This window comes from Euleptes europaea, chromosome 7, assembly GCF_029931775.1.
Source record: "Euleptes europaea isolate rEulEur1 chromosome 7, rEulEur1.hap1, whole genome shotgun sequence".
Classification (NCBI taxonomy): domain Eukaryota; kingdom Metazoa; phylum Chordata; class Lepidosauria; order Squamata; family Sphaerodactylidae; genus Euleptes; species Euleptes europaea.
The window spans coordinates 19,874,007-19,900,631 of NC_079318.1; the positions used below are offsets into that span (position 1 = coordinate 19,874,007).

The 26,625-nt window shown below is 41.1% G+C and overlaps 1 protein-coding gene across 1 annotated transcript in view; it reads right to left on the minus strand.

The window, feature by feature from the left end:
* The window catches only part of PDE10A (phosphodiesterase 10A), a 165,903-nt gene that overhangs the window by 74,301 nt on the left and 64,977 nt on the right, over window positions 1-26,625 (minus strand). Inside the window, exons 3-5 of the mRNA XM_056852634.1 lie at window positions 22,680-22,708; window positions 9,304-9,424; window positions 2,641-2,690 (exon numbers count right to left, since the gene is read on the minus strand). Of these exons, the coding sequence (XP_056708612.1) occupies window positions 2,641-2,690; window positions 9,304-9,424; window positions 22,680-22,708 (200 nt within the window). The remainder of the gene's footprint in view (window positions 1-2,640; window positions 2,691-9,303; window positions 9,425-22,679; window positions 22,709-26,625) is intronic.

The window sequence follows — 26,625 nt, forward strand, 5'->3', positions numbered from 1 at the left end:
TGGGGACCCCTGCCCTATTGTTTGCTTAAATCTAGCCTCACACCTCCCTCAAGATTTTCCAACCTAGCTGTGGCACGCATCCTGAACATTAAAAATGCAGTCCTTTTCTGACACATTCATCTTTTTTTTCTAGTATCCCTTCTCTCAAAATTGTTCATATCATGCCTGACCGGTAGTATATTTAACTGGCTTTGTTTATTTTATTTAATACTGTGCAGTGAACCACCCTGAAAGCACTGGTGGAAGCCATCAGCAATATACAGACTTTGAGCTGTGTAATGAAAGACAGCTATGAAAGGAGCTGTTCAAGAAACCATCTGCAAGAGCCACCTACAGTACATGTGCCTTTCTTTTCTATCTCATTAGTATTCCTATCTCTGGGACACTGACCTCCAAAGGAAGAACCATGTCCACAACTATGAGCTGTCAATTCGAACGTATCAAACCACACATAGTGCAAACAATGGTTTGGAAACTTGCTTCAGGGTATTGGAATCACAAACCACCATTTGTCAAGTCAAGATGTCACATCAAGCTTCCTTTTGGTGTAATTCTGAATTGATCAATGTTCATCATTGTTCTTTGCCAAACAACAAATTTGAATAAACCAAGCCAGAAAGAACTATTCAATGTATAAAGATTGTATTAAAGAGCCAATCTAAAACCAACATAACTCAACTTCCCCATCACCTGACATTTAACTGACCCCTTCCTGCTAAGAATTCCCCAACTGTGTTAGCACCTTTCATAATTAACACATCCAACATATTCTGTTTTACATAATGATCCAGCCAGTTTTGCCTATGAAAACCAAAAGGTCCAGTTTGAATTTTCCCATTATAAAATATGGGCCAGCAAATGATATCACCTTAAAGACTGCAGGTCAGGTCCACTGTATACTGGGTTATAGTCAACTTATTTTTGTTACCTCCCCAGTTTCATGCCATTTGTTCAGCAGCAGCTGGAGATATTAATAAGCAATGGTCCATGGCCACTCACCATATGATATCTAAGAACAGCCATTTCAGCCATTCAGGTTATCAAGTGATGACAGAACTTATAGCAAAAATTACATTACACGTTAACTGAGGATATATAAATCTTGCTAGGTTGAATTAAAATAACAATACTATTTACAAACATGAGACAGTATATACAACATTCAATATCAAACCTTCCAGCTACTAAATAAGAACATTTTAAAAATCATCGTTTCTGAAACTTGTATGCTTCAAGAATGAATATTCCGTTTAGTTTAAAAATGAGACAAAGTTTTATAAAAAATGAAGACATTAGAAAGGTAATTTCGAAAACAGACCAGATTCAGCTATTCTGTTTTATAAAATCTTTAGAAGAGTCACTAGGTGGCACTATCAGGCAGAATAAGTAGCAATTCCTTATTTTCAATCTCACATAACACTTTAGTAAAGTCACCTAAAAGCATGATCTTTTTTTTGTTTGTTTGTTTGTGGCTTCTCCTTTTGTACTGTCATTTTTACATAAAGACCCCATATATCACCATCTACTGCTGGGATCTACTCAATGTCTTCTACATTCCTATAATTCTATTTTTTTCAGGTAAAATATTCGAAGAACTTCCTTGAAGAAGGTATACATCAACTACACAACAACTAGATACTAAAACAAGCAAAAGAACCAAAGAACACTGGCCCTAAAGTTCTTAAATAACAAAAATGTGAAATGACAGAAGAATAGTGTAACATTAAAATCAGTCTTTGTACAAAATGGCTGGCAGGTGGCAACACCACTACTACAGCAACAACATTACTACAGGCTTTTCAGCCAAACTTTTTCCTCCAAGGTAAACACAGAAAACATTTTTAATGACAAAATTTTAAAATCTATGAACAAACATAGTTTGTAGAAAGAAAGGGTATGGTTTCATCTAGAATTTCTGCGAATATCAGCATGTACTTTGGACTTTCAAAAAACCTTTCTAATAAGAACTCTCCTAAGAGATAATAGGTCCTCCTGACACTGAGAAGTGGTTGAAAGACAGGAAACAAAACGTCTGGACAAATATGTCCTTTTTGCAATGGAGAGAGGAAAATAAACAAGTTTGAGGTTCCTGGGGAATACCCCAAGTTTGCAGAAAAATCTGTATAATGTCGGTGTGGTCCCAATCTGCAGATTTAGGTATCCGCAGATGGCAGTCACATGCCGCTATTAGAAATATAGATGATACAAAGTAAGCTGCAAGGAATCAATCAATTCTCTTTCCCAGCTGAGCAATACAAGCTGGCTAAATATTCCTGCAGATACAGATAGAACCTATGTGTTAACAGTTACATGTATATATATTTTTTTAGCTCTAAACCTTAAAAATTTCAACAGCTTGAACAAGTATACTGGTGGGCTGAATACCACAGCCCTCTAAAACAAAAATGTTAATTAACACTGGGAAGACGTTTGGAAGTTCAATGCCGAAAAACCAACTCATGCAATTCAATAGCAGCAGTAAAATAATAATTCATACATATTTATCTTCTGCTAATCTTTGTGCAATGTTATGCACAGATCTACAGAAAAGGCATTCTGCATATAAAACATAGCCCTCCAAACTGGCGGGGGAATGAGGGTGGGATAAACATCAAAATAAACAAATAAATAAATACTTACATTATTGCATTCACCCAGGAAATACAATGCAAATCCATCAGCATTTGTAGCTGCCAAAGTAACAATAAAAATAATTATCACTGAGTATCAAGAATCAAATACAAGTTCTTTTGTTAATGTCTTAACTAGCATAACTATCAGTTTTCAATATTAATCGCACATGGAAGACACTTAAAAGAAAAATACGTAAAATGATACAAAAATTTTCTGTTGATAGATTACATACATTTGGAACAAGATATGATTTTGAAATGAAACTTCATCAGATCTCTCAGTTCACTCATGGTCTCCCAGTCCTTAATCTTTTCCTCAAATTGAATCCCATTGAACAAGATTTCCACTGAGCTGTCTACATTCAGTTTAAAAAAAATCTCATTCTTCTCTCCAATGTAACTACCAAAGGCATGGACACTGCAGGGAGGGGGGGAAATCCACCTGTTATGGGAAAGTAATTGTACAGTTTCACAATTTATTGACCTTGGCAAATACTACCCCTTATGATTTCCCTAAGGTTCAGGAAACCTTAACGATTCCATAAGGGTGCACTTACCTTGCCAGGGCTGTCATAAATTGAAAGATCACACCAGTGTGTCTTCCGGTAGCAATTAAAAAGCATTCTGTCAGGGGCAGAATACTTCCTTTAGCCTGCAATTGCATTCCCAGTAGATATTCTGATACTTACAAAGCCTTCTGTAAACACTACACTGGACATGTATATTGAATGTTTTCGCCGCTGAGCCCAAACTGAAATAATCAACAGAAAACACCACTCAAGATCCAATCTCAGCTGTACAGAGAAGAATGCCATAAGCAGCCTGAGAAACAATCCAACTATTATAATAAAACAAACTGACAATGGAGGAGCCATTGTCATAATGGACAAAACTAAATATATACAAGAAGCTGAACGACAGCTCTCAAACACCAGTTTCTACAGGCTGCTATCCACAGACCCCACTCAGGAATACCAGCGAGAACTCAACAAAATCATGAAGAAATTACCAAAACATATACAGGAACGAATTGATATGGATTCACCTCAGGAAACTCGATCAGGCACTTTCTACCTCCTGCCTAAGATACATAAACCTGGCAACCCTGGACGCCCCATTGTTTCGAGCATTGGAACCATCACCGTAGGAGTATCAGGATATATGGACTCCCTTCTGAGACACAGCTATGTCCGAGACACCACAGACTTCCTAAGGAAACTGCAGTCCATCAACTGTCTCCCAGAAAACAGCATTCTAGTCACCATGGATGTGGAGTCTCTATACACCAACATCCCCCATGACGACGGGCTACAAGCCATTAGAAATACCATCCCTGACAACAACACTGCAGATCTGGCTACACAACTCTGCAGATTTGTTCTCACTCACAACTACTTCCGGTTTGGTAAGGACTTATACCTTCAAATCAATGGCACTGCCATGGGCACTCGCATGGCTCCACAATATGCCAACATTTTCATGGCAGATCTAGAACAACGTTTTCTGAACTCATACCCACTGGCACCTCTCCTTTACTTGAGGTTCATTGATGATATTTTCTTTGTCTGGACTCACGGCAAAGAAGCCCTTGAAAGATTTCACCAGGCTTTCAACGACTTCCACCCCACCATCAATCTAACTATGAATTATTCCGAACAAGAAATCAACTTCCTAGACACCACAGTACGGATCCATGGGGGACACACAAGCACCACATTGTACCGGAAACCGACAGATCGGCAAACGTATCTACATGCGTCCAGCCACCACCCCAACCATATCAGACAATCCATTGTCTATAGCCAAGCCCTACGCTATAGTCGCATCTGCTCCAATCCTTCAGACAGAGATACACACTTGAGAGACCTACAGCAAACCTTTTTGCAACTACAATATCCTGCAGATATGGTGCGAAAGATGATTGAGAAGGCCAGAATGATACCCAGGCACAACTTACTACAAGATAAGCCCAGAGAGAATGACAACAGAACACCTCTGGTTGTCACTTATAGCTCCCAACTAAAACCAGTCCAACGTATTATTAAGGACCTACAACCAATGCTGGATTGTGACACTTCCCTCGCTGAAGCACTGGGGGGATGTCCCTTTCTTGCTTACAGACAGCCGGCTAACCTAAAACAACTTCTCACCCATGATGATAAACTACTTAACAGGAACATGGACTCTGGCACCAAGGCCTGCAACAAACCAAGGTGCCAACTTTGCCCTCATATAGATTCTAGGAACACCATCTCTGGACCCACCAATGTCAGCCATACTATCTCAGGTTCATATTCCTGCTCATCTTCTAATGTGATTTATGCCATCACATGCCAGCAATGCCCTTCCACAATCTACATTGGACAAACAGGTCAGTCTCTTAGACAAAGATTAAATGGACATAAGTCTGACATCAGAAACCACAGTATTCAAAAACCAGTGGGTGAACATTTCAACCTTCCAGGACATTCTGTTGCAGATTTAAGAGTAGCAGTTCTCTTACAAAGGAATTTTAAAGGGAGATTGGAAAGAGAAACTGCTGAATTACAGTTGATATTCAAACTAAAGTCAATGCATTTACCTGGGCTGAATAAAGACCTTGCATTCATGGCCCATTACCAATGCTGATTTCTCCACACCCATCTCTCCCCTGGACATCACAGACTCTTCTGCATATCACACCTAATCCAATCAAGCCTGCTATTGACATTTACATACTGTTCCTCTACTTAAAGACCGATGGATTCACATTCTAGCTTTATCTGAAGAAGTGAGCTGTGGCTCACGAAAGCTCATACCCTACCAGAAAATATTTTTGTTAGTCTTTAAGGTGCTACTGGACTCTTGCCCTTATAATGTGAGACTGCATAGCTCTCAACTCTCTGCAGATACTGGTAAAAATGGTTTGTGAATTTTGACTGAATCCTAAACTGGATGGAAGAATGAGAAATGAAAATGTGTTCGATGGAATTTCACAGGACTTGTGTTAAAACATTTTATTTGTAAATGTTTATAGGTATAATGAGGTGACTGTTCAAATCACCATGGGTTAGTAACAGACAAAATGAATTGTGCTAATCTTGTATTGTGTTATGCAATCATTAAACAGCTCACTGAAATTGAAAAAGATAATGCAACTTGAAAAAGTGGAGGGAAAGAGCTCCCAATGGCAAGGGAGAACAGTTTCAGTGTCATGTATAGTTCTAATCTCACTACCTACCATCACCAGCCCCCCAGCAATCTACCTACAGCTGACATCTTCATTTTTGGTAATAAAGAAAATCTGCAATATTTGTGGGGGGGAAAGTAGGCCACTTATGCATGGGTACTTTGCCTCACATTCTCCACCAGACTGCTTTGGGGCTTTGTTGGAGTTATGCATTATTTCACTTCACTCCTGCCTTGCACTTTCCCCAGGGTTACAGTATGTCATTTTGCCATAAATTTAAAGTCTGCTTTGAGCCCAAATCGATGCAAATCGATGCAATTTCTGTGCATAGTCTTTACTTTGGGTTTCTCTCACCACCCCATTCTTGCTTGTCCCACCCTCATCCAACCCCTCCCCTAGAAGCCACTTTGGTGAGTTTCAGCATCAAGTGTATTAAGATCTCAGAGAGCCAGCTGTTTCCCCCTGCCCTTGCCTCATATGCATCCTCTCTGGTCAGTTTCAGTAGTGAGAGTTATTTTTAGTTTGCCACTGCAAGACCCCTACATTGAGATAGCCAGAAACAAACAGGGGGGTTTCTCTGCTTTAGCTGTAAAATGGCCACTTGGTTCAAATCAAATGAAAGAATCCCACTGTGGGGCTGGTGCCCCAGGGCTCCCTGCCCCCCATTTTTTGTCAATTTAGTGCAATTTTAGCAAAAAAACGCTAAAACTGTAAATATAAATAAAGAGAAGCTGAGGGAAAGACCACCCAGTTGCCCGAATTGGGGGGCTGCTCGTTTATATTTACAATTTTAGTGTTTTTCCCCCCGCTAAATTTGCACTATTGAACAAAAAAAGGAGGCCTGGCTGACCAGGACAATATTTCCTGCCCTCCCCTCATAAGTGTCCTTTTGGTTAATTTCACAGCCTGCTTACAGACATGGTGGAGTGAACAGAGCTGGGTTGATGCCCTCCCCCTTCTTGGTCAATTTCACAGCTTGCTTACAGACACTGTAAAGAGCTGAGCTGACCCACCCCCCATTCCTCTTGGTCAATTTCACAGCCTGCTTACAGACATCATGGACCCAACAGAGCTGGGCTGATTCCACCACCCCCAATCAGTTTCACAGCAGGAGTTTTCTTATGATCCCTGCAGTGAGATAGCCAGAAAAAAATTGGTTGGGGAGGGGGGGTTAAAAATGGCGACTCGGTTAAATTAAAATGTAAGAATCCCGCAGCAGGGCTGACAGGGGCTAGTGACATCTTTTTAAAAAAATACACTACAGCCAATTACAAAGAAGCATTTTCAAGGGGAGGGACTTGGAAGCTCCATATTTTTGCTAGGTATGATTACAAGAAACTCCTGGAATTTCTTCAGGGCAGAAAGCCCCCATGCCCAGAGTTTTGAGAATGCGGATTAGAAAACTGTGCATCTGCAGAGCTGCAAACCCAATGCAAACTTCCCATGCATAAATGGCCATAAATTCTTTGAAAATCTGAATTATATGAACCACTGTCATTTAATTTGCATAGAAAACAGAGTTGCACTTACCTATAACTCTTGTTCATCAAGTGGTCACCTGTGCAGTTACACATAGGTTACAACACATATGCAGGCCTGCCACAGAGAGATTTTGAAGTTCAAAAACTCTAGATCCTTCCCTCTTCCTCCATGCTGTCTTCCCACCTTTTCCAATATAAAAGGAGGGGCCCCTCAGTTCCTCTCTGCCCTCTTGGATAGAGCTAGTCTTATTCTTATAGCCATTAAAGCTCACAGTGGGGCAGGAGGGATGGATGTGTCACTGCACAGGTGTCCACTAAATGAACAACAGTTACAGGTAAGTGCAACCCTGTTTTTGAGCTTCAAAATATCTGTGGAAGGCCTGCACATGCACACATGTGGGACTGCACAGGTACCACAAAGTTGAATTTGTATTATCAAAATGATGGCAGTATTGCGACTAAACTTAATCAACAATTGACCAGCAGTATCTTTTTTAAAAAAAAACCCCTTAAAATCTATTAATTTGTTTAGCCATCATAAGAGAAGAGTTTTAAATGGGTAAAATTAAAGATGTGGGTAGAAACTTTTCCAGTGCTTCCCCCCCCCCCACAGAAAATATTTCATTTCTAAAGAGTCGTTGATTCATAAAATAAACAACAATGAACTGGTGTCACTGCCAAGTATTAGATAAGACTGGCAATTTCAAAGTTGCAATTCATGTTTCTCTGGTGATTATCCCAAGGAATGGCGGAATAGAGTACATGTATCTTTAACTCATTTATAAACCAGGAAGGGGTGATTAAACTATAAATACTCATTATCATACACTTTAAAAAAAAGATCAATTTGTATATTCAACTGACTGGCTATGGAGGTCAAACTAAATATTTATTTATTTATTTATTTATTTATTTATTTATATCTCTTGCATTGTAGAAAGGAGATTGCAACCACCAATCTGATACGGAACTAACAAGCACAGCAAGTGCCCCAGTGACCTCCATGGATGATATTTAAGTTGTGCTGAAACAGATGAGTGAACCATGTCCACAGCACATCAAGCACCGTCTTAGGGTATGCTAAATTACAATGCAATCCTGAGTCTGAATGATACCTTGAAGACTAATACAATTTTATTCCAGCCTAAGCTTCTACAAACTAGAGACCATTTGTTTAGAAACTTAATGTCTGAATAACAGCCCATTTCTGACCTGCGCTGGCTGCCGCGTCGAAAGTCCTTACAAAGCTGACGATGCCGGCGCACACCGCCGGCGCGCAGAAGGCGCATGCCGGTGTGAGTGGCCCCAGCGCCAGCATGCAGGCTCGGCCGCCGGTCCCCGGCCTCCACCGCAGCAGTGCTGGGCCCAGACACCGCCGCAGCCTCCCGCTGGCCTACAGACACCAGCACAGGCTGCGGCGGCGAGCCGGGAGGCGTTCCGGCGCCCTGGGAGGCATTCCCGAGGCGTTCTGGCGCCAGCAGGGGGGCGGGGCTGACGTCAGTCAGCTTCCTGAGCCGTTTCGGCTCAGGAACGCCCCATTTTTTTAGCAGAGATACGCCAGCTTTTTGCTGGCGTTTCTCCCGTGCAACCCTCATAGGGTTGCATGGTTTTTCTGTGCCGAATGGAGGTTTCGGCGGTGCTGAAACCTCCTTAGGAGACAACGCCACTGGGTTGCCTCCTAAGCCCGGCGCAAGCATTCGTTTCAGGAATGCGCTGTAAGTGGGCTCCCATCCATAAAAGCTTAGGCTGGAATAAAACTTTGTTAGCATTTAAGGTGTCACAAGACTCCTTTGTATTTTTCCCGTAAGAGATGTAATTCAGCTACAGTTATAGGATTATGATGCCCAATAATTCACATGCATTCTCTTAATGCAATAAAGTGATATGAATATCAATTGATAGTGGGGAAAGCTGCAGTAAATTAATTTAACTTCAGTCACTGATTATGATGATGCTCTAAACAATGTTTAAAAACCAGTGCACAGATATTAAATGAAGGACACCCAAAATGTTCTCTTACCCATTTGAATAATACTACTCAATTCATATAGAAGCAGTTGGTTGTCCCCTCCTGCGTCCAACCTCTGCTCTATATAGCTGTTCAGTTCATAAACCACTTCTTGCATATCAGCATCCTGGTACTATTGAAAACAAACACACACATATTTCAGAATATAAATTAATACAAAAGGCATATTTATTAGTGCTTATGATTAAAATAAGTTATTAGCTAAGATGGATAAAAAAAATTCAACAGAGAGGCAAGTTGGCTAAGAAAAAAAGGAGACTTACTGAAATATAAGCATTCAAGAAAAAAAATACTCCTAGAGTGTTAATCAACATTTATTTACTAATTGTACTGATGACCAACAACAAAAGCAAAAGTGTGCTAACATGTATAACACTAAACATGGGAGATTTTGCTAGGTACAATCAAATAATCTTGTGTACTGGACAACTATAAAGGAAAATAATATTATAATAGAAAATATACATTCCTTGTAACTAGACTGCACCCTGCTTTGTAGCATTTAAGAATGGTACTAAATTTGAATACATATTAATGTTTCCATTTTGTTTTTATGCCTGAATTTTTTGAAGAATATTACTCTTATTTTGCTTTGTTTTGTTGTTCAAAGTTCTCATCTCACACACTTTAAAGCACTTGAAAACATTTGAACCACCTGCTAGTGAAAATGGTTGGTAGAATGAAAAATCTTTAAATATATAAAACAGAAGGCTAGTGGCACCTTAGAGTAACAAATTTTATTTCAGCATAAGTTTTCTGAGTCAGACCTCACCTCCTCAGTTAAATATGGTGTAAATAATGCAACTATTAAGGATTCATGCAAAATTTTATTGGGTGTATTTTGTAATCAAATATTTGGTCCTGCCCTACTTGACAGCTCTTTGGATCAAAGCCCGATCTACCAGAGATCAAAAAAGACATCTGAAAAGAGTTCACATTTTTAAAGAGTTCACCAATTTTTCTTCCCTGGTGCCATGGACCATGGGGGAAACATTATTCTTTTAAAATCTCATAAGTGCACACATCTACATCCCCCGAATTCAGGGTTGCAGGAAAAACACCTGAGTGTTACAAAAGAGAAATTTAAAAGATACTGGAAAGAAATCCCTACAAAACTACCCTTTTGTAGGCTATAAAACATATATACTAGTTTTTTGACATACAAAAGGCTAATCTGAAAGGAGTTCCCATTTTTTGTATATATCTATGATATCAAAAGGCACATCTGCAGATTTCTATACCACTGAAAAAACAGAAGCCTCTTTTGGGTTCAAAATTTTACATTTTTACTTTTTAAATATCTTGGCAAACAGACACACTATTGAAGGATTTAGTGCTATTTTTTTAATGTTTTAAGGTGAGCACAAGGGTGCGCCTTTTCCAGGATCCCCAATTTTCTGACCTGCTGAAGTGCACACCCAAGGGACTTTGGGGAGGGAGGAAACTGCTTCGAACATGATCTCCATGGACACCAGGAAATTGGGGAGGAGCGTTCTATTTTTAATTCTTGAATTTTGCTCTTTGACACTTCGTAGTATTTGGCAGAAGATCATTGGAAAGAAACGCCTAGGTTAAAGATGGAACAAATCAAATCCTAACTGGGATGCAGGTGACGGAATCTGCTAATCCCTAAAACATATGCATACAGTATCAGCCACACTCGTGACTGTTGTCATATGTGGTGGTTATGATCAATGGAGTGGGATTTCATCATTAAATAACACTAGCTGGTCTGGAGTAATCAGAAGAGGCTGAAAAATATGTGGGTTTCAACAGTCCATAGTATACAGAGAAGACTGATATTAGACTTTTTTCAAGTTTAGTTTGGCATGACCTGGGTTTCTCAAAAACAGGTCATGCCAAACTAATCTCATATCTTTTTTTGAAAGAGTGACAAGTATGGTAGATGAAGGGAATGCTGTAGATGTAGTGTACCTTGATTTCAGTAAAGCCTTTGATAAAGTCCCCCATGAACCTCTTGAAACAAAGCTAGTAAAATGTGGGCTGGACACTGCTACTGTTAGGTGGATTGGTAATTGGCTGACCAACCGAACCCAAAGGGTGCTCATTAATGGCACAACTTCATCCTGGAGTGACCAGTGGGGTGCCACAGAGGTCTGTCCTGGGACCGGTACTATTTAATATTTTTATAAATGATTTGGATGATGTGATAGAGAGCATGCTAATCAAATTTGCAGATGACACCAAGTTAGGAGGGGTAGTTAATACCCCGGACGATAGAGTCAGAGTTCAGAATGACCTTGATAGACTAGAGAGATGGGCCATAAGTAATAAAATGGATTTCAATAGGGAAAAGTGTAAGGTACTTCACCTAGGCATAAACAACATAAAGCACAGGTACAGGATGGGAGAGAGTTGGCTTGACAACAGTACATGTGAAAGAGATCTGGGAGTCTTAGTGGACCACAAACTGAACATGAGTCAACAGTGTGATATGGTGGCTAAGAAGGCCAATGCAATCCTGGGCTCCATCAACAGGAATATTGTGTCTAGATCAAGGGAAATAATACTACCATTGTATTCTGCATTGGTCAGACCTCACTTGGAATAGTGTCCAGTTTTGGGCTCCACAATTTAAGAAGGATGTTGACAGCTTGGAGCGTGTCAAGAGGAGGGAGACCAGAATGGTCAAAGGTCTGGAATCCATGCCCTATGAGGAGAGACTTAGGGAGTTGGGTTTGTTTAATTTGGAGAAGAGAAGGTTGAGGGGAGACATGATAGCCATGTTTAAATATTTGAAGGGATGTCATGTTGATGAGGGAACTAGCTTGTTCTCTGTTGCTTCAGAGACTAGGACACGGAGTAATGGATTTAAACTAAGAGAAAAGTGATTCCACCTAAACATTAGGAAGAACTTCCTGACGGTGAGGGCTGTTCGATGGTGGAATGCACTGCCTCGGAGGGTGGTGGAGTCCCCGTCTTTGGAGGTCTTTAAGCAGAGGCTGGATGGCCATCTGTCGGAAGTGCTTTGATTGTGGGATCCTGCATGATGGGGGGTTGGGGTCACTGGGGATGTGGGGGGGGAGGTAGTTGTTAATTTCCTGCATTGGGCAGGGGGTTGGACTAGATGACCCTGGTGATCCCTTCCAACTCTATGGTTCTATGATTCTAAGTTGTATATTAGTCATTTGGATATGACAGAACATGCAACACACCTACTATGCACGCAGCCACAAAGCATAATACAATTGCACTTTATGCATAAGCTTCACATAACTTAGTAGAAACTAACTGCACACATCCAATACAAAATAGGGCAAATATGCAAACAAAGCTTTCTACCGATTTCTTCTAAGTAGCATCCCACTGACTTCTATAAATGCTTGCTTAGGATTTCAGCCCAAATTCCGTTAACATGCATTACAATGTCTGACAAATCTCAACACCTTGAATTGTTAAATTTGGTTATAATAGCTATATGCATATTGACAATGCACAAAGGAGAATCAGTATGTGAATTACTAATATGGCAGGATTTCCACGCTAAAATGTAAATTAGAGATAACTCATTTGTAGCCCTCAGAAACAGAAAACAATATTCAGATCTTCCTTGGTTCAGCTGCATAACGACACTGGGTTGCAACTACCAAACCATAAGCTCCACTGGTGCTTATCTGCTTTCCCCTTCACATCACAGGCCCCTGCAACACCAGAAAACGGACAGGGGAGCCCTCGTGGGATGCAACATAGAAACCCTTTTGCTCACACAACACAGGTTCAAGTAGATGCTAAGCAAGACAATACATCTGATGAAAATTAAGCAAGTAAAACATTATTCCAGATTAAGGAAAAATCCCTCAGGTAATTCAGATACCTGAGGGAAATGATATAGACAGAGCAACATCCTTCTTAATCGGTTGACTGCAAAGGATTTAGATGAGAATAATTTAATTAGCACTGCATTGTTCAGGGGAAATTCAGGATGCAAAATATTAAACTGCTGCTCAATATTTAATCATCTGACTATCTCTATAGATTTATAGAATTTTAATATTTTAGAAATATGTAAACAGAACCACAACATGTCTTTATATTAGTTACTTGCAGCTTACAGTAATGGCAAACCTCTAAAGGAGAAGATTCTAAGATTTCAGCATGTAAAATGAACTTAAGAGCACATGTAACTCTTGACAGAAGAACTAAGAATAAAAACAATATTTTAAAAATTGATATTTTTAACTAACCAAAAGTGGTGATTTCATTTAATGTCATATAAATCAGAGTGAGGGGACTACATTACAGCTTTATATTAAGAACTTTAGATAAATTTTCAGTTAAAGCAGCAAAAGTCTTCAACAATGATACTATCCCACAGAACATTCACAAACAGAACATGACATTTAATTTTTTTTATTTCCCAGGTAATTCAGATTTTCTTCACATAATTATTTTACAATGAATTTGGGCCTCTTTCCCAAGCCGCTAAATAAAACTTACAAAGAGTAAGTTAGCAAATTTGTTCTAGATAAAATTATCTGCTGTTCATCATGTAGACAAGCGCTGTAGAACCCCAAAGCATCATCTTGACCAATCCTGGCTACTTATCAAGGTTTCTGGCCAGCAATGCAAGCAGAAAGAGAGACCTACCAGTATTGGACTGGGATAGGAACCCACAGGAGCAACTGTTCACTGACATATTCAGAAAAGGCCTGGGTACTGGGTCCACCCCCATTAAAGTCAAGGGATAAGGAGCTGACCTTTGGGCAAATCATTACAGGCTTTCCTCTTTTTAACATTACTTGCCTAGAATATTACTCAGTGGCCCTTTGTCCTTACATTCTGTCCCATATTATTCCCCTATGAACTGTAATCTTGTGGAACTGGCTAATGACTGGTAAGAAAACAGCAGCTCTGTCTAAGATTTAGAAGCAAACAGGTGTTTAGTAGAAAGTTTAAAAAGCAAGTACATACAATATAAACCCATTAATAAGCATACTGAGCACATTTATGTACAATTTGCACCCCTTACATTCTATGGCACACAACAGCAAGTTTGTTACTACAGTTTGCATATAACAAAGTCTTCAAATGGGTGAATGTCCAGGGGGATAACATGAGCAAGAACACACGCCTAAACAAGCAATTAGCTCTCCAGAAATATATACATGCAGTAATCCATGTTTTGCCTTCAAAATGGGATAAAACAAGCATAACAAGTCTATAATTTATCTTCATGTGTCTGAAAGAAGTGTAAATGGATATTTTGTCTTGAGCCCCATTTATACTGCTATTCCTGAACTGCTTTTACTGTAACCTCTTCCCTTTAAAACAAATTATCCCATGAAAGGATTAAGAGCTAAAATTGCCAGAATTCCTTAGAGCAGTTGTAACATGTAAAGATTTGTAGGAAACATGTGCTCATGGAGAGACACAGTCCTTCCAAAAAGTAAGACCCTTGGTCCTTAATGAATGGTAGTATTTTATTGCAATCCTGCAGAGGCAATCACTTCAGTGCTTAAGCGGATATCCCACAAAGATAGTAGTCTGTTTTGGTTGAATAAGGCTAAAAATACAGAAAATGTAACACTGGTATTCAGTGCCTGAATTTCACATGGTTGTATTTCCATTTTTACGAAGCCAGGTGGGAAGAACATTGGTAAAAACAATTACCTGCCAAAGACTCATGGTAAAATAATATGTTGTAGTGATGTTTCTCTGTTGATCACATAAATTCTTGATGACTTATCAAAGTAAAAAAAAAATCTGGCAAGATGGCCAAACAAAAGATAGATGATTCTGTGCAGTGATTATATTGGATAAGGAAACTAAGAGGACCTGGACCTGACTAAGCCAAACTTCTTATCGGCTCTTATTAGAAAAACAAACTGAAAATCACAGTAGCTAGATCCAGCATCTTCTGCAACCTTCCTGTAGGGGCAATTTGGAAAAAGCATCCTATACTATATACTGACTTCTTCCAGTTCTGTTTCCTGGAAAAGTATGGTACATTTAATAAGCAAACCACAATGCTTGAGACCCTAAGGGGGATCAGCTGCCTAAATAAATGTGTTTGCTTGTTTTCATCACAATTCATGTTTGTTTGTTTTTATGGAGTGCAAAACAGATTACTGTTTATTATTAATGTAACTATGAAATATTGTTATTACAGTAATACATTTGCACCAACAGTTCTAACTAAACAGTATTTCCATAGCTGAGGTTGGAATCAAGGATTCTCTTCTTATGGTAGTTTTGAAAGAAACACACATCCAACCTTCAACTAAAAAGTACACAGCTTTGGCATGGAATATTTATGGCTAAAGATGTCTCCTGCATCAAAGATTTCAAGCCCTGTTTCACAATGGGTGAAAGACAGCTCAAAATGTCACCCATCTGGCAAAACAAAAGAGAATAATTCATCCCTGCGGCTTTCCATGGAAGGTAAGGATGGCCACCGCCTGCAGAGCAGTGGAAGTAGAAGCCACCTAACCAGGGCCCTGTGGCTCATCAAAGTGCTGTAAGTTTCTTGGTCCGTCTTTAAAATGTATAGATGATTGGAGAGATTCCCCTAAGCCTATCTGTCTGTACAGAGGGAAGTACAGAAATTATAAGAACTTGGAGGGAAACCTCTGTTGACTCTATTCCCTTCTTTAGTTAGATGAGATGCCCTCTATATCATTGGATAAAATGAGGATCCCTGCAGGGGGAAAAGACTACACTTTAATCAGTGGCCAGCAACTGATCAGGATCTTCCAAAATGATAAAAGCAGCTGTGGGAGGGCAGAATCCAGAATGGGACCACAGGGAAGGACTTTAAAGTCATTATCCATATTCACCTCTCACTCTCACACACGCAATTGTTGCCCCACAGTAATGTAAGTTTAAATTCTACTGAAATAGCAGGCATCATTTATTATATGGGGATTGGGGTGGGAAGGCAGCCACATAGAAGTTGTACACTGCTGCTTCCCTCTCAGAGTAAGCAGTCTCAGGAGAGTGAAAGCTCAACCTTTTTGGGTGCTTCTCTGAGGTAATCTGAAAGAATATTCTCTGTCTAGCTACATCATCTTCATTGCTATGCTTTGGGACTTGTTTAGTGCAACAATTTATCTTCTGCTGAGTTAGCAGAAATCCAGGAAACTGAGGTGAAACATTTCTAGAAGCATCCCCCAATCAGTTTTGTTTTGCATTTTACCTCCTGCTGGTCTGAGAAATGTATTCAAAACATCATAAAACCTTCAGAGAGTAATTAAAGCTCTTACGATTTAACCCAGGCTCCAAAAACAGGACCAATAAACCCAAACCCGAAATTTCTTGGGGGGAGGATTTGCACAGCTCTACAATTTAGGCTCCAGGCAGCTGAACTTCCCTGTTTAAGATAATTTTCCATATGGCATTACTGTTACATCCACACACTTATAATGAGAAGTCCATGTAACTGGTTTACATACATGCCCAAATTTTTATGCCATATTCATTGTTATATTCTGATCCTAAACAGGAAGAGACTTGGGAATAAAGAAGGACAGCTTAGCTGCATGGTCCTAAATAATAAGAGAGCACATAAGACCAAACTGTACAGTGGATATACCATTCATATAGCAACGCTGAAGTAAAACCTTATTTACAACTGCATTTTAAAAAACATAAGTAACATTGCATGCCCTTTAATTCATCTCTTAAACAAAACACTTTTTAATTTTAGAATGCCCTTGCTTTCTGAAACCTAAATTAACTGAATTCAAGGAGTCCTATGGTGGGGGGGATTTATGCCAACAATGACTCTATATTTTGTGTTTATACAGCCTGTCCACATCTTCAGCCTGCTAATAAATACCTTTAGCATACGTTTTTGAAGGTACAATAAAGCAGGGACCTCTTACTTCTTGCAGAAAAGCTTCCATATAGATAGGGAGGGGTTAACTGTGAGCTGTCGTTATTAGACACATGTGTAATTTCACTGTTGCATAATAACAAGCTACAGAGGGGGGAAATGCCTCTCTAGCATGCATACATACAGAACGGTTTTTCTGCAACCCCAACTACCACCCCAATTCCCCTTGCCAGAAAATATTGTTTTGTTGCTATTTTACTCTGCTAAGAGACATATGACATTGAGCCTAGTGGCGCAGAGTGTTAAGCTGCAGTACTGAAGTCAAAAGCTCTGCTCATGACCTGAGTTCGATCCCGACGGAAGTCGGTTTCAGGTAGCCGGCTCAAGGTTGACTCAGCCTTCCATCCTTCCGAGGTCAGTCAAATGAGTCCCCAGCTTGCAGGGGGTAAAGGGAAGATGACTGGGAAAGGCACTGGCAAACCACCCCGCAAACCAAGTCTGCCTTGGAAACCTCGGGATGTGACGTCACCCCATGGGTCAGGAATGACCCGGTGCTTGCACAGGGGACCTTTACCTTACCTTTTTAAGAGACATATATAGTAAGAAGTCAGAGGTCTTCAAACATGGCTCCTAGAATCACTCGCAGGATAAGAATCCTCATGACTTTTTAAATGCCCAACAGATTTTTAAAAGCCAGTGAGAACAAAATCCCTGAAACATTTGTGAATTTTTGACTGGATACAAATCAGGAGGAGAAATTGATGACTTTTTGGAATGCCCGAAGACTTCACAAGCAAACTTGTGAAAATTCAGGAGAAAAGCACTGAAAATGTCAGGCTCTTCCCTGACTGGCGTCGCCCCCACCCCCACCCCCCGGCCTTCAGCCATTGCACTGCTTTACTTCTGCAGGGTCTCCCCAAGCCTCAGAATAGGAAAGGAGGGCACAGGGTTACACCACCCAAGTCCTATCTCCCCTTCTTGAAGCAGTGTTCATACAGAGTATGGCACACTCCTCCTTACAACTCCTCCCTGGCCTGGTTGTGGAGCTACCATTTCTGCTTCCTCCCTGCCCCCACCAATCAGCCCCAGCCCCGTCTCCCCAACTTCACCCCTATTGTCTGTGCCCTTTTCTGGGCCAGGAAATGGAGTATCACTTCAACTAGTACCCTCCTCCATCCTTGTTGTCCCCCCCCCTTTCTCTCACTGGCCAGTTCTTGGGAGGCCTTCACTTCCCAGGTTATTGCATGGCTGGGATCCTTCCATACCCCACCCAGGCTATCATGGTTGGGCTTCTGCTTGCTGCCTCCATGCTTGCTGGTTGGCCTGATAGCCTCTAAGGCTCGTTCTCCCCTGGCACCAAGAGAAGACATCAGCAGCCAACGCTCAAAGCTCTAGGGCCCAAGAGGGAGGTGCCAAGGCCCTATGCCCAGTTGCTGCAGCTACCTGCTGCCCAGGGTCACATCCTGGAAGTTCTTGCTGAGCCGATGGTGGCTGCCCGAGGTATGAGGGAGGTGGGTGGCTCCTGTTCAGCTCCTGGGGTGCTGGAGAAGTCCCTGGCTTTGCTGCAGGTGCCTCGGCACAGAACATTTTAAAAAACATTGTCATTGTGGATTGGAGTTTCTTTGGGAAATATGGGCAAATCACACTTGTTTCCAGTTAGATACTACAAGCCCTTATGCCATTAAAGGTTTTTTATTCATTCGTTCATTCATTCATTCATTCATTCATACAAGCCAAATTTGAGATTGCTTACTACAGAGTATTATTGCAGACAGGCTTTTACAGATACTAATAAAAATACTTAATATACTTAATAGCAATTTGGAAAAATCATATGGATTTTTTAATTAAATGACAGATCTGATTTCTTTATTACTTGATAATTACAAAATATTTACTACAAGAGTATGCAGGAAAATGTCAGATGGACAACAAAATGAATGAAGAAAGGAGGCATGGGGAAGGAGTTTTTACAGTTCTCTCTCACCATTCTTTTAAATTACTGAAACCAAAAACATTCTTCTGGAAAATATCAATGCTGTGTTATCAAGAAAACCTCATGAAAGTATTTTCCATTTTTGTATGGCTGATTCTGATATTATTTAGTACATGTGTACATGGGTCTCTTGAACCTCAGATTGATAATGATATCATGATGACTGAACAAATGACTGCCAAATTGAACTCACTCTGGAAATTACTGTAGGGGAATTTAGGTTAATCAGACATAATGCTTTTTATGGGGTTTTTATACTGTACTGGGAAATGGTTTCATTAGAAGAAAATTATAAGCAAATTTCCATTTTACAACTTTTAATAATTTAAAGTATTTCCATTTGTGACCTGATTTTCACAACAATAAAATACCTTTTTAATCAATTAATTGTTCATATCCATAAATTAATCAAGTTTATACATGTTTAGATGATAGCACACATATGTCTTCTCTCCCCCCCTTACAATAAAAAGATCTCATGGTCCAGTGAGAAACAACTCAAGTTCTCTTACTTGGTGTTTCCCGAAAAAAAGAATTAACAGATAAATTCAGATGACCTTTTAATATCATTCCCCGTACTAAAGGGACTGAGATGCCAAGGAAAACTAATAAGCCATCCTCTAGCGTCCAGAGACTTTGCTATATGCAACATCTGTTCCAAATAGAGACACATATCAAAGAAATGAGAATGAATAAATGGCATTGTCCAAAGCTGGCTCCAAAAGTAGATGAGAACTGGCATCATACTGGATAGGGACATCCCCTTCAGATTTTTTTTTTTTTAAACCAGGGTTGCATTTACCTGTAACTGGTGTTCATCGACTGGCCACCTGTGTGATCACACTTGGGTACTGCAGGTGTGCAAGCCTACCATGGAGAATGTAAAACTCCCCAAAATGTGAGGCAGCCCCCATGCTGGCTTCCCACCTTTTTTCAGCATAAGGGGGGGGCGTGCCTCTCCCTCAGTTCCTTGAAGCCACAGGTGGAGAGAGTAGACTAGGTCACAGTTATCCAACCTGTGGTCAGGACCCAAAAGTGGGCCATTAAGGCTCTGAAAGTGGGTCACAGGCCAGCCCTCTGTAATGGCCGCCCCTGCCCTTTCCATTGCTCTCTTTTGTATTTTGGAAACCAAGGTCTGACCCTGGAAACAGTATCTTCCATATCATACATCAGTTGGTATTTTTTCTTCACTGCACATACATGTTGATGAAGTAAAATGTGTCCTGATGGTTACTAGAATGAGTTTATTAGAGTCATACATGTTGATGAAGTAAAATGTGTCCTGATGGTTACTAGAATGAGTTTATTAGAGTCATAGGGGGGATTAAAGGAAGTAATGGAGGAGGGTGGTCAAAGGCTGGAATGTAACGTCCCTATGCAACAGCTGTGCAGTTCAGAATGCCAGTTGCTCAGGGCTCATAATGGGGGCAGCTTTCTGGCTCATTTTGCATCAGCAAAAAGAAAAAAGAAAACGTTTTCCTGAGAAATGTGGGGCGGAAAGGGTGACCTCACAGTGAGCGCAGCTAAAATGTGCACCAATTTCACAAGTCTTAAATGCTCAATGGTGAAAATGGAAAAATACACTCTTGTTTATGTGTTAACAGTGGCAGAGAGAGGCACTCCCTCCCACATCCTATCACACCAAAAAAAAAGGCAGGAAGTTGGTGTGGTGAAGGGGAACACCACACGTTTAAGGAACTTTTACATTCTCCAAGGCAGGCCTGAACAACACCCATGTCTAACTGCAGAGTGACCAGGATGATGAGCTGAACTGCGTAAAAGAAGTATCATAAATGACATAAAGAGGCTGAGTATGATCCAACAAGACCAGCAGGCAAAGAACAGTTGGAGGGTGCATGGAACAGTGTCTATGAAAATGTGAGATAAAATGGGCACAAGGCCTGGAGTAATCCCAGAGTGAACCCCTTGGGAAGCAGAATAAGGCATCCAAGGTTGGTGAAATTTAGTCAACTACTTACAGCAGCAACAAGTTCCACTATTCCTGTCAGGGGCTAACAAATCAAGACTCATGGGGCCATTTTCTGGATAGTTACATAGGTTGCACCGGCAGAGACCAGCTTGCATATATGGTACAGTTAGAGGCAATTCAGTACATCACTGCATGAGAAATCTGGAAATGTTACTTCTTTGGCTGTGAGCCAAGCACTTACATTAATTTATACACTCAGATTATTTTGTCTAATTTCATCTAAATTAACAAATCTTTATACTTTATATATTTGTTATTTATATAGAAAATTTATACCACCACTCCAGATACCTGCTTAGGCAGCTCACAAAAGAATACAATAAAATCATAAAAACAACACAGTAATCATCAATAAAAACAGCCATTAAAAGCAAGCCACAACAATAAGTCATTAAAACAAACGAGGACATAAAATTACATGACCCCAAAAAAATCTTGAACATGGTTTCAATGTACTGTATAACTTTGGCAGTGATGACCAATAAGTTTGTTTTCCTCAAACCCATCTCCAGGAGATATTCCGGGTCTAATCCAACAGTATATAATTTATTATTCTAGAAGACCATTTTGGGTATGGGACCGCCGCATCAACCCAAAAAAGAAATTCATCAAACAGTCCTAAGGCTAGAAGCATGTCATATAAAAAACAACTTTAAAAGGTAGAATCTTAGCTGAAAGTCTGGGAATAAAGAAATGTTTTGGTCTGGCATATAAAAGATGGTGGAGCACATAACAGGGGAGTTGCCACCATTCAAAAGGTGCAGTGCCAACACTGAAAAAGCCTCATCTCTGATTAACATACAGCTGACCACTACAGGCAGGGACACAGAAAGTAGAGTTGCGGAAGAAGGTCTTAACTGGCAGGCTGTACCATACTGTAGGAGGCAGGAAACTGCACATTAAATTGTAGTCATGTAGAACGTTACCTAATGGCTCCTGGTCTCTTGCGAAGCTCTGTTGGGAGGGGCTGATTTGAAGTTCCAGACAAATGTTTGCACCTTAAACAAAGGACCTTAAACAAAGGTCCAAAATTGCAAAAGGAACTAGAGCAGCAAGGATAGGGAGTTTAAGATGAAAGTTTTCTCCAGTATAAGAGGAGGGTGCCTATTATATTAGGTGCTGTGGAACACAGGCCAGATAATGCTGCTGCTGTCTTTGTTTGTGGGCTTCCTAGAGGCACCTGGTTGGCCACTGTGTGAACAGACTGCTGGGTTTGATGGGCCTTAGTCTGATCCAGCAGGGCTTTTCTTATGTTCTTAAGTTATCTAGTTAAGCACTCAGGTATGTCTGTTCCCTTCTCCAATAGAAATAGTCCCACCCAAGGGCTTTGCAAAGAAGCAGGGGCAGTCAGAACTTCATTATGTGTGACTACAATGTGCTGTGTAGTTTTCTCCTTATCTACATACTATTGATCTGAATATTGTTATTTACTGTTACTCAGTTGCATGTTGTTAGTCTATTAACCAGCAACTTCTCCAGAGCCCATTCACTGAATGAAGTGCAGAGCATTAGATGCTGAGATGAACAGAGATGCTGAGATACCGTTTCAAAGCTGTGGAGCAGACATGCAACTTTATGGCACTTACCCTGTTGACTTGCTTAGCAATCGAAACATCTGTGAGGAAAGGAAGCATAAAATTAGAGACTTCTGGAAAAGTCCTGAGACTAATTTCAAAAACTTTGGTAAATCTGCACAATCCTCGTGCCACTTCTCACCCCGCATAAATGTCTATTGAACATACTTGTTTTTCTTACCACATATTCTTATTTTGAGAATAATAACAATATTTAAAACCATTTTTAAGAAAGAAAATTTGTTCCATAGATTAACCAATTAACCATCCTCTTATCGTATGACTGCCAAACTTACTCAGGAGTCTTGGGTGAGGTAACTTCTCCAAAGCCTTTTACAGTCCAAGCATATAATATATACTGGGTCACTATTATCTACCTGTTTTTCACTTTCTCAAAGAATTCCAGAAAGTTGGTAGAGCTGGACTTCCCTTTGCAGAAGCCATTCTGATTTCCCTCAGCTGGCTTTGCTCCTTTACATGCCTAGTTTTAATAATAGTTTCTACTAATTTACCTGAGACAGATGCTACGCTAACTGGTTTCTAATTACATAGTACCCTCTATGGATCCATTTTTTAAATCAATGTAATGTTTACTACTCTCCAGTCTTCTGCAACAGTGGCTGGTTTTAGGGACAAGTTACTAGTAAATGTTAGGAGAAGAATATTAGCATATTAGCATTGTATCTGAGCTTAGTATGGTTTTTAATACTTTCCAAGCATCCTCTACAGTTTTGACTCTCTTGTGTTTCTCTTTCAGCTTCCTTTTAACTATTCCCCTCGTTTTTGTAAGTTCCCTCTTTTGAAATCAAGTGTTACTGCTTTGGACTTTACAGGTAACGTTCCATGGACAAAAATGCTGAACTTAATAGCTTTACGGTCAGCAGAGCTATAATGAGCCAAGTCCGTACCAGAGGCAAGAATATAAAATTGCACCCCCTATACTTTCATAGTAGTCATTTTGGTTAAAAGGCAACTGCAAAAATAATAAGAGTAATAATAACATAATGTTTATTTTAGTCATTATGTACTCATTTACGCCCTCAGCTTTATGCACTCGAGGCAAGTGCCTCACTTGCCTTGCCCTTGCTACAGCTCTGATGGTCAGTGCTCCCAAATGGTGCAACAACATCTACATATCTTGCCGTGCCTTGAGCCCAACTCAGAACCAAGTCCAAGACCATGACTCCTCTGACTGGCATCATTATCAACAATGCATGGCCATTTAGGATATGTAGGAATCTCATTTCTAAAGCATGACACCAGCACATATTTACCCAATCAATGTGAGGGTAGTTGAAGTCACTCAGTATCACAAGTTTATCTGCTTTAGTGACCTCTCATTTCTTTCTTCATCTCAAGGTCAGCCTTAAGGGTTTAATCAGGTGGCAAATAGTACAATCCCACTTTTAACTAACTCTTAGGGCCCAGTATTTCCATCCATATCACTTCTGTTGGGGAGTTCATTCCCCTAATGTTTTCTAGCTTATTTGATTCGGCCCTCTGATATACAATGTAACACCTCCACCAACACTTCCCTCCCTGTCCTGCCTATATGGCATATAGCCAGGGAAGACCGTATCCCATAGATTTTCCCCATTCTACCAGGTTCTGAGACATCCACTATATCTAGATTGTCATTTAACACCAGCTCTCCAACTTGGCTTGGAGGCTTCTAACACTAGCACATAGACATCTATATCATATTTCCCTCTCCAACAACCACTGCCTCCCTTGGCTTCTTTGCCTCCGCACATGGTCCTCCTTTGTCATCCTACTCTCATTTCCAAATTCTACGGCGCACCTACCAATACTGCTTTGAGTGTTTACACTATCATCCCTTTGGACTAAGTTGTGCCAAACCAGAGGTCCCCAGTTTCTGTAGCCTTTCCCACCAAGGTTTAGTTTAAAAGTTGCTCTGACACCTTTTTGATACTGTGCCAGCAGCATGGTTCCCTTTTGGTTCAAAAGAAACCCATCTCTTTTGTATAGGTTTAGCTTGTCCCAGAAAGTTCCCCAGCACATAACAAATCTAAACCCTTCCTACCAGCACCACTTTCTCATCCATGTGGTGAGACCCCTATTCTGTACCTATATAGCTAGCCCTGTTCATGGAACTGGCAGCAATTCTGAGGACGCTAACTTTGAGGTCCTCGGAATAAACAACGTTGCACTTACCTGTAACTGTTGTTCATCGACTAGTTCTCTGTGCAGGCACACATGGGAACTGCGCTTGTGCAGGCCTGCTGCAGAGAAAACTTTAGTGTAGAAAGCTTCAAACAGGACGATTCCCCTCCCCCCCCGCCCCATTTCTACCCGGCAACAGCTCTTCCCGCCGGAACATTCACTTGACGAAAAGGGGGGGGAATCGGCGATCCCTCAGTTCTCCCGTCGCCGTCGCGGAGAGCTCCAGCTGAATGTCTGAAGCAGTCCACAGCGGGGATAGGAGGGAGGGATGTGTGCCTGCACAGAGGACCACTCGATGAACAACAGTTAGAGGTAAGTGCAACGTTGTTTTATATCTTCATGGCCTCTGTGCAGTCCCACATGGGAGTATAGCAAGCTACAACTCAGGAGGCGGGCGTGGGACTGCAACATTCTTTATTTAACTTAAATGCATTAAATCAGGCAACACATTGTAACATTGCCTTCCCCACGCAGGCGCCAGTGGAGGAGACGATATCGATGGCGTAATTCTTAATGAAAGTTATGGGAGAGGACCATGTGGCTGCTCTGCACATCTCCTGGATATCAACCGAAGAGGAGAAAGCCACCGATGAGGAGACCGACCTGGTGGAGTGAGCCCATAACTCCAAAGGACAGTCTCTCTTTACAGTCTGATATGCCAGCCTGATGGCCTTGACGATCCACTTAGAAAGGGATTGTCATGAAGCGGCCTTGCCCTTGTGAGGGCCACTGAAGCAGATGAAGAGGGGGTCTTGCCTGAAGGACCGTTTCCTGTCCATATAGAACAATAAAGCCCTTTGAACATCCAGAGAGTGTAGTTGTCTCTATATGACTGTGGAAGAGGGTAAAAGGTGGGCAGGATAATCTCCTGGGATGTGTGGAAATGTGACACAACCTTAGGCAGATGGTCTAAACTGGTCCGGAGTACAACTCTATCCGGGAAGATCTGACAGAAAGGGGGGTGTCGTACCTTAGGGCATGTAGATCACCAACCCTCCTGGCCAAAGTAATCGCCACCAGGAAGATGACCTTGTAGGACAATTTAGCCAGGTCGCAAGTGGCTAGGGGTTCAAATGGTTTACCCAGCATAGCGTTTAGCACCAGGGACAGATTCCACTGGGGAACTGGACGTTTTACTGGAGGGAACAGGTTGTTTAGACCCTTAAGGAACCTCTTGGTAGGGGGTGTGAGAACAGGGTAGATGAATCCATACTGTGGTGAAAGGAAGACAGTGCGGCTAGGTGTGCCTTAATGGAAGGGCTAGGTGTGCCTTAATGGAAGAGTTAGCTAGGCCAGACTCCTTCAGGGTTAGCAAGTATTCAAAGACCGACCCTAGGGGACAGGAAAATGGAGTAACCGACCTATCTTGACACCAGGAGGTGAACCTAGACCACTTATGGCCATACGCTATCCTTGTGGAGGTCCTCCTGGCTGACACCAGTACTTCCACTACCTGTTCCATGAAGCCCATCACTGAGTGATGTGCCACACCATTAGGTGTAGAGATCGTAGGTCGTGGTGCCTCACTGGGCCTACTGATTGAAGGTCCGGGCACAGGGGAAGAAGAACGAAGTTCCCTCGGGAGAGGTCCCATAGTATGGGGAACCAAGGTCTCTGAGGCCATAGAGGGGCTCTATTAGAATGGCTGAGGCTCTGTCTGACACTATTTTCCCTATGGTCATCGACAGGAGTGGGATCAGGGGAAACGCATAGATTAGGTCTGCTCCCCAGTCCAGTTGAAGGGCATCTCCTGCAGAAAAGCGATCTATGGCCG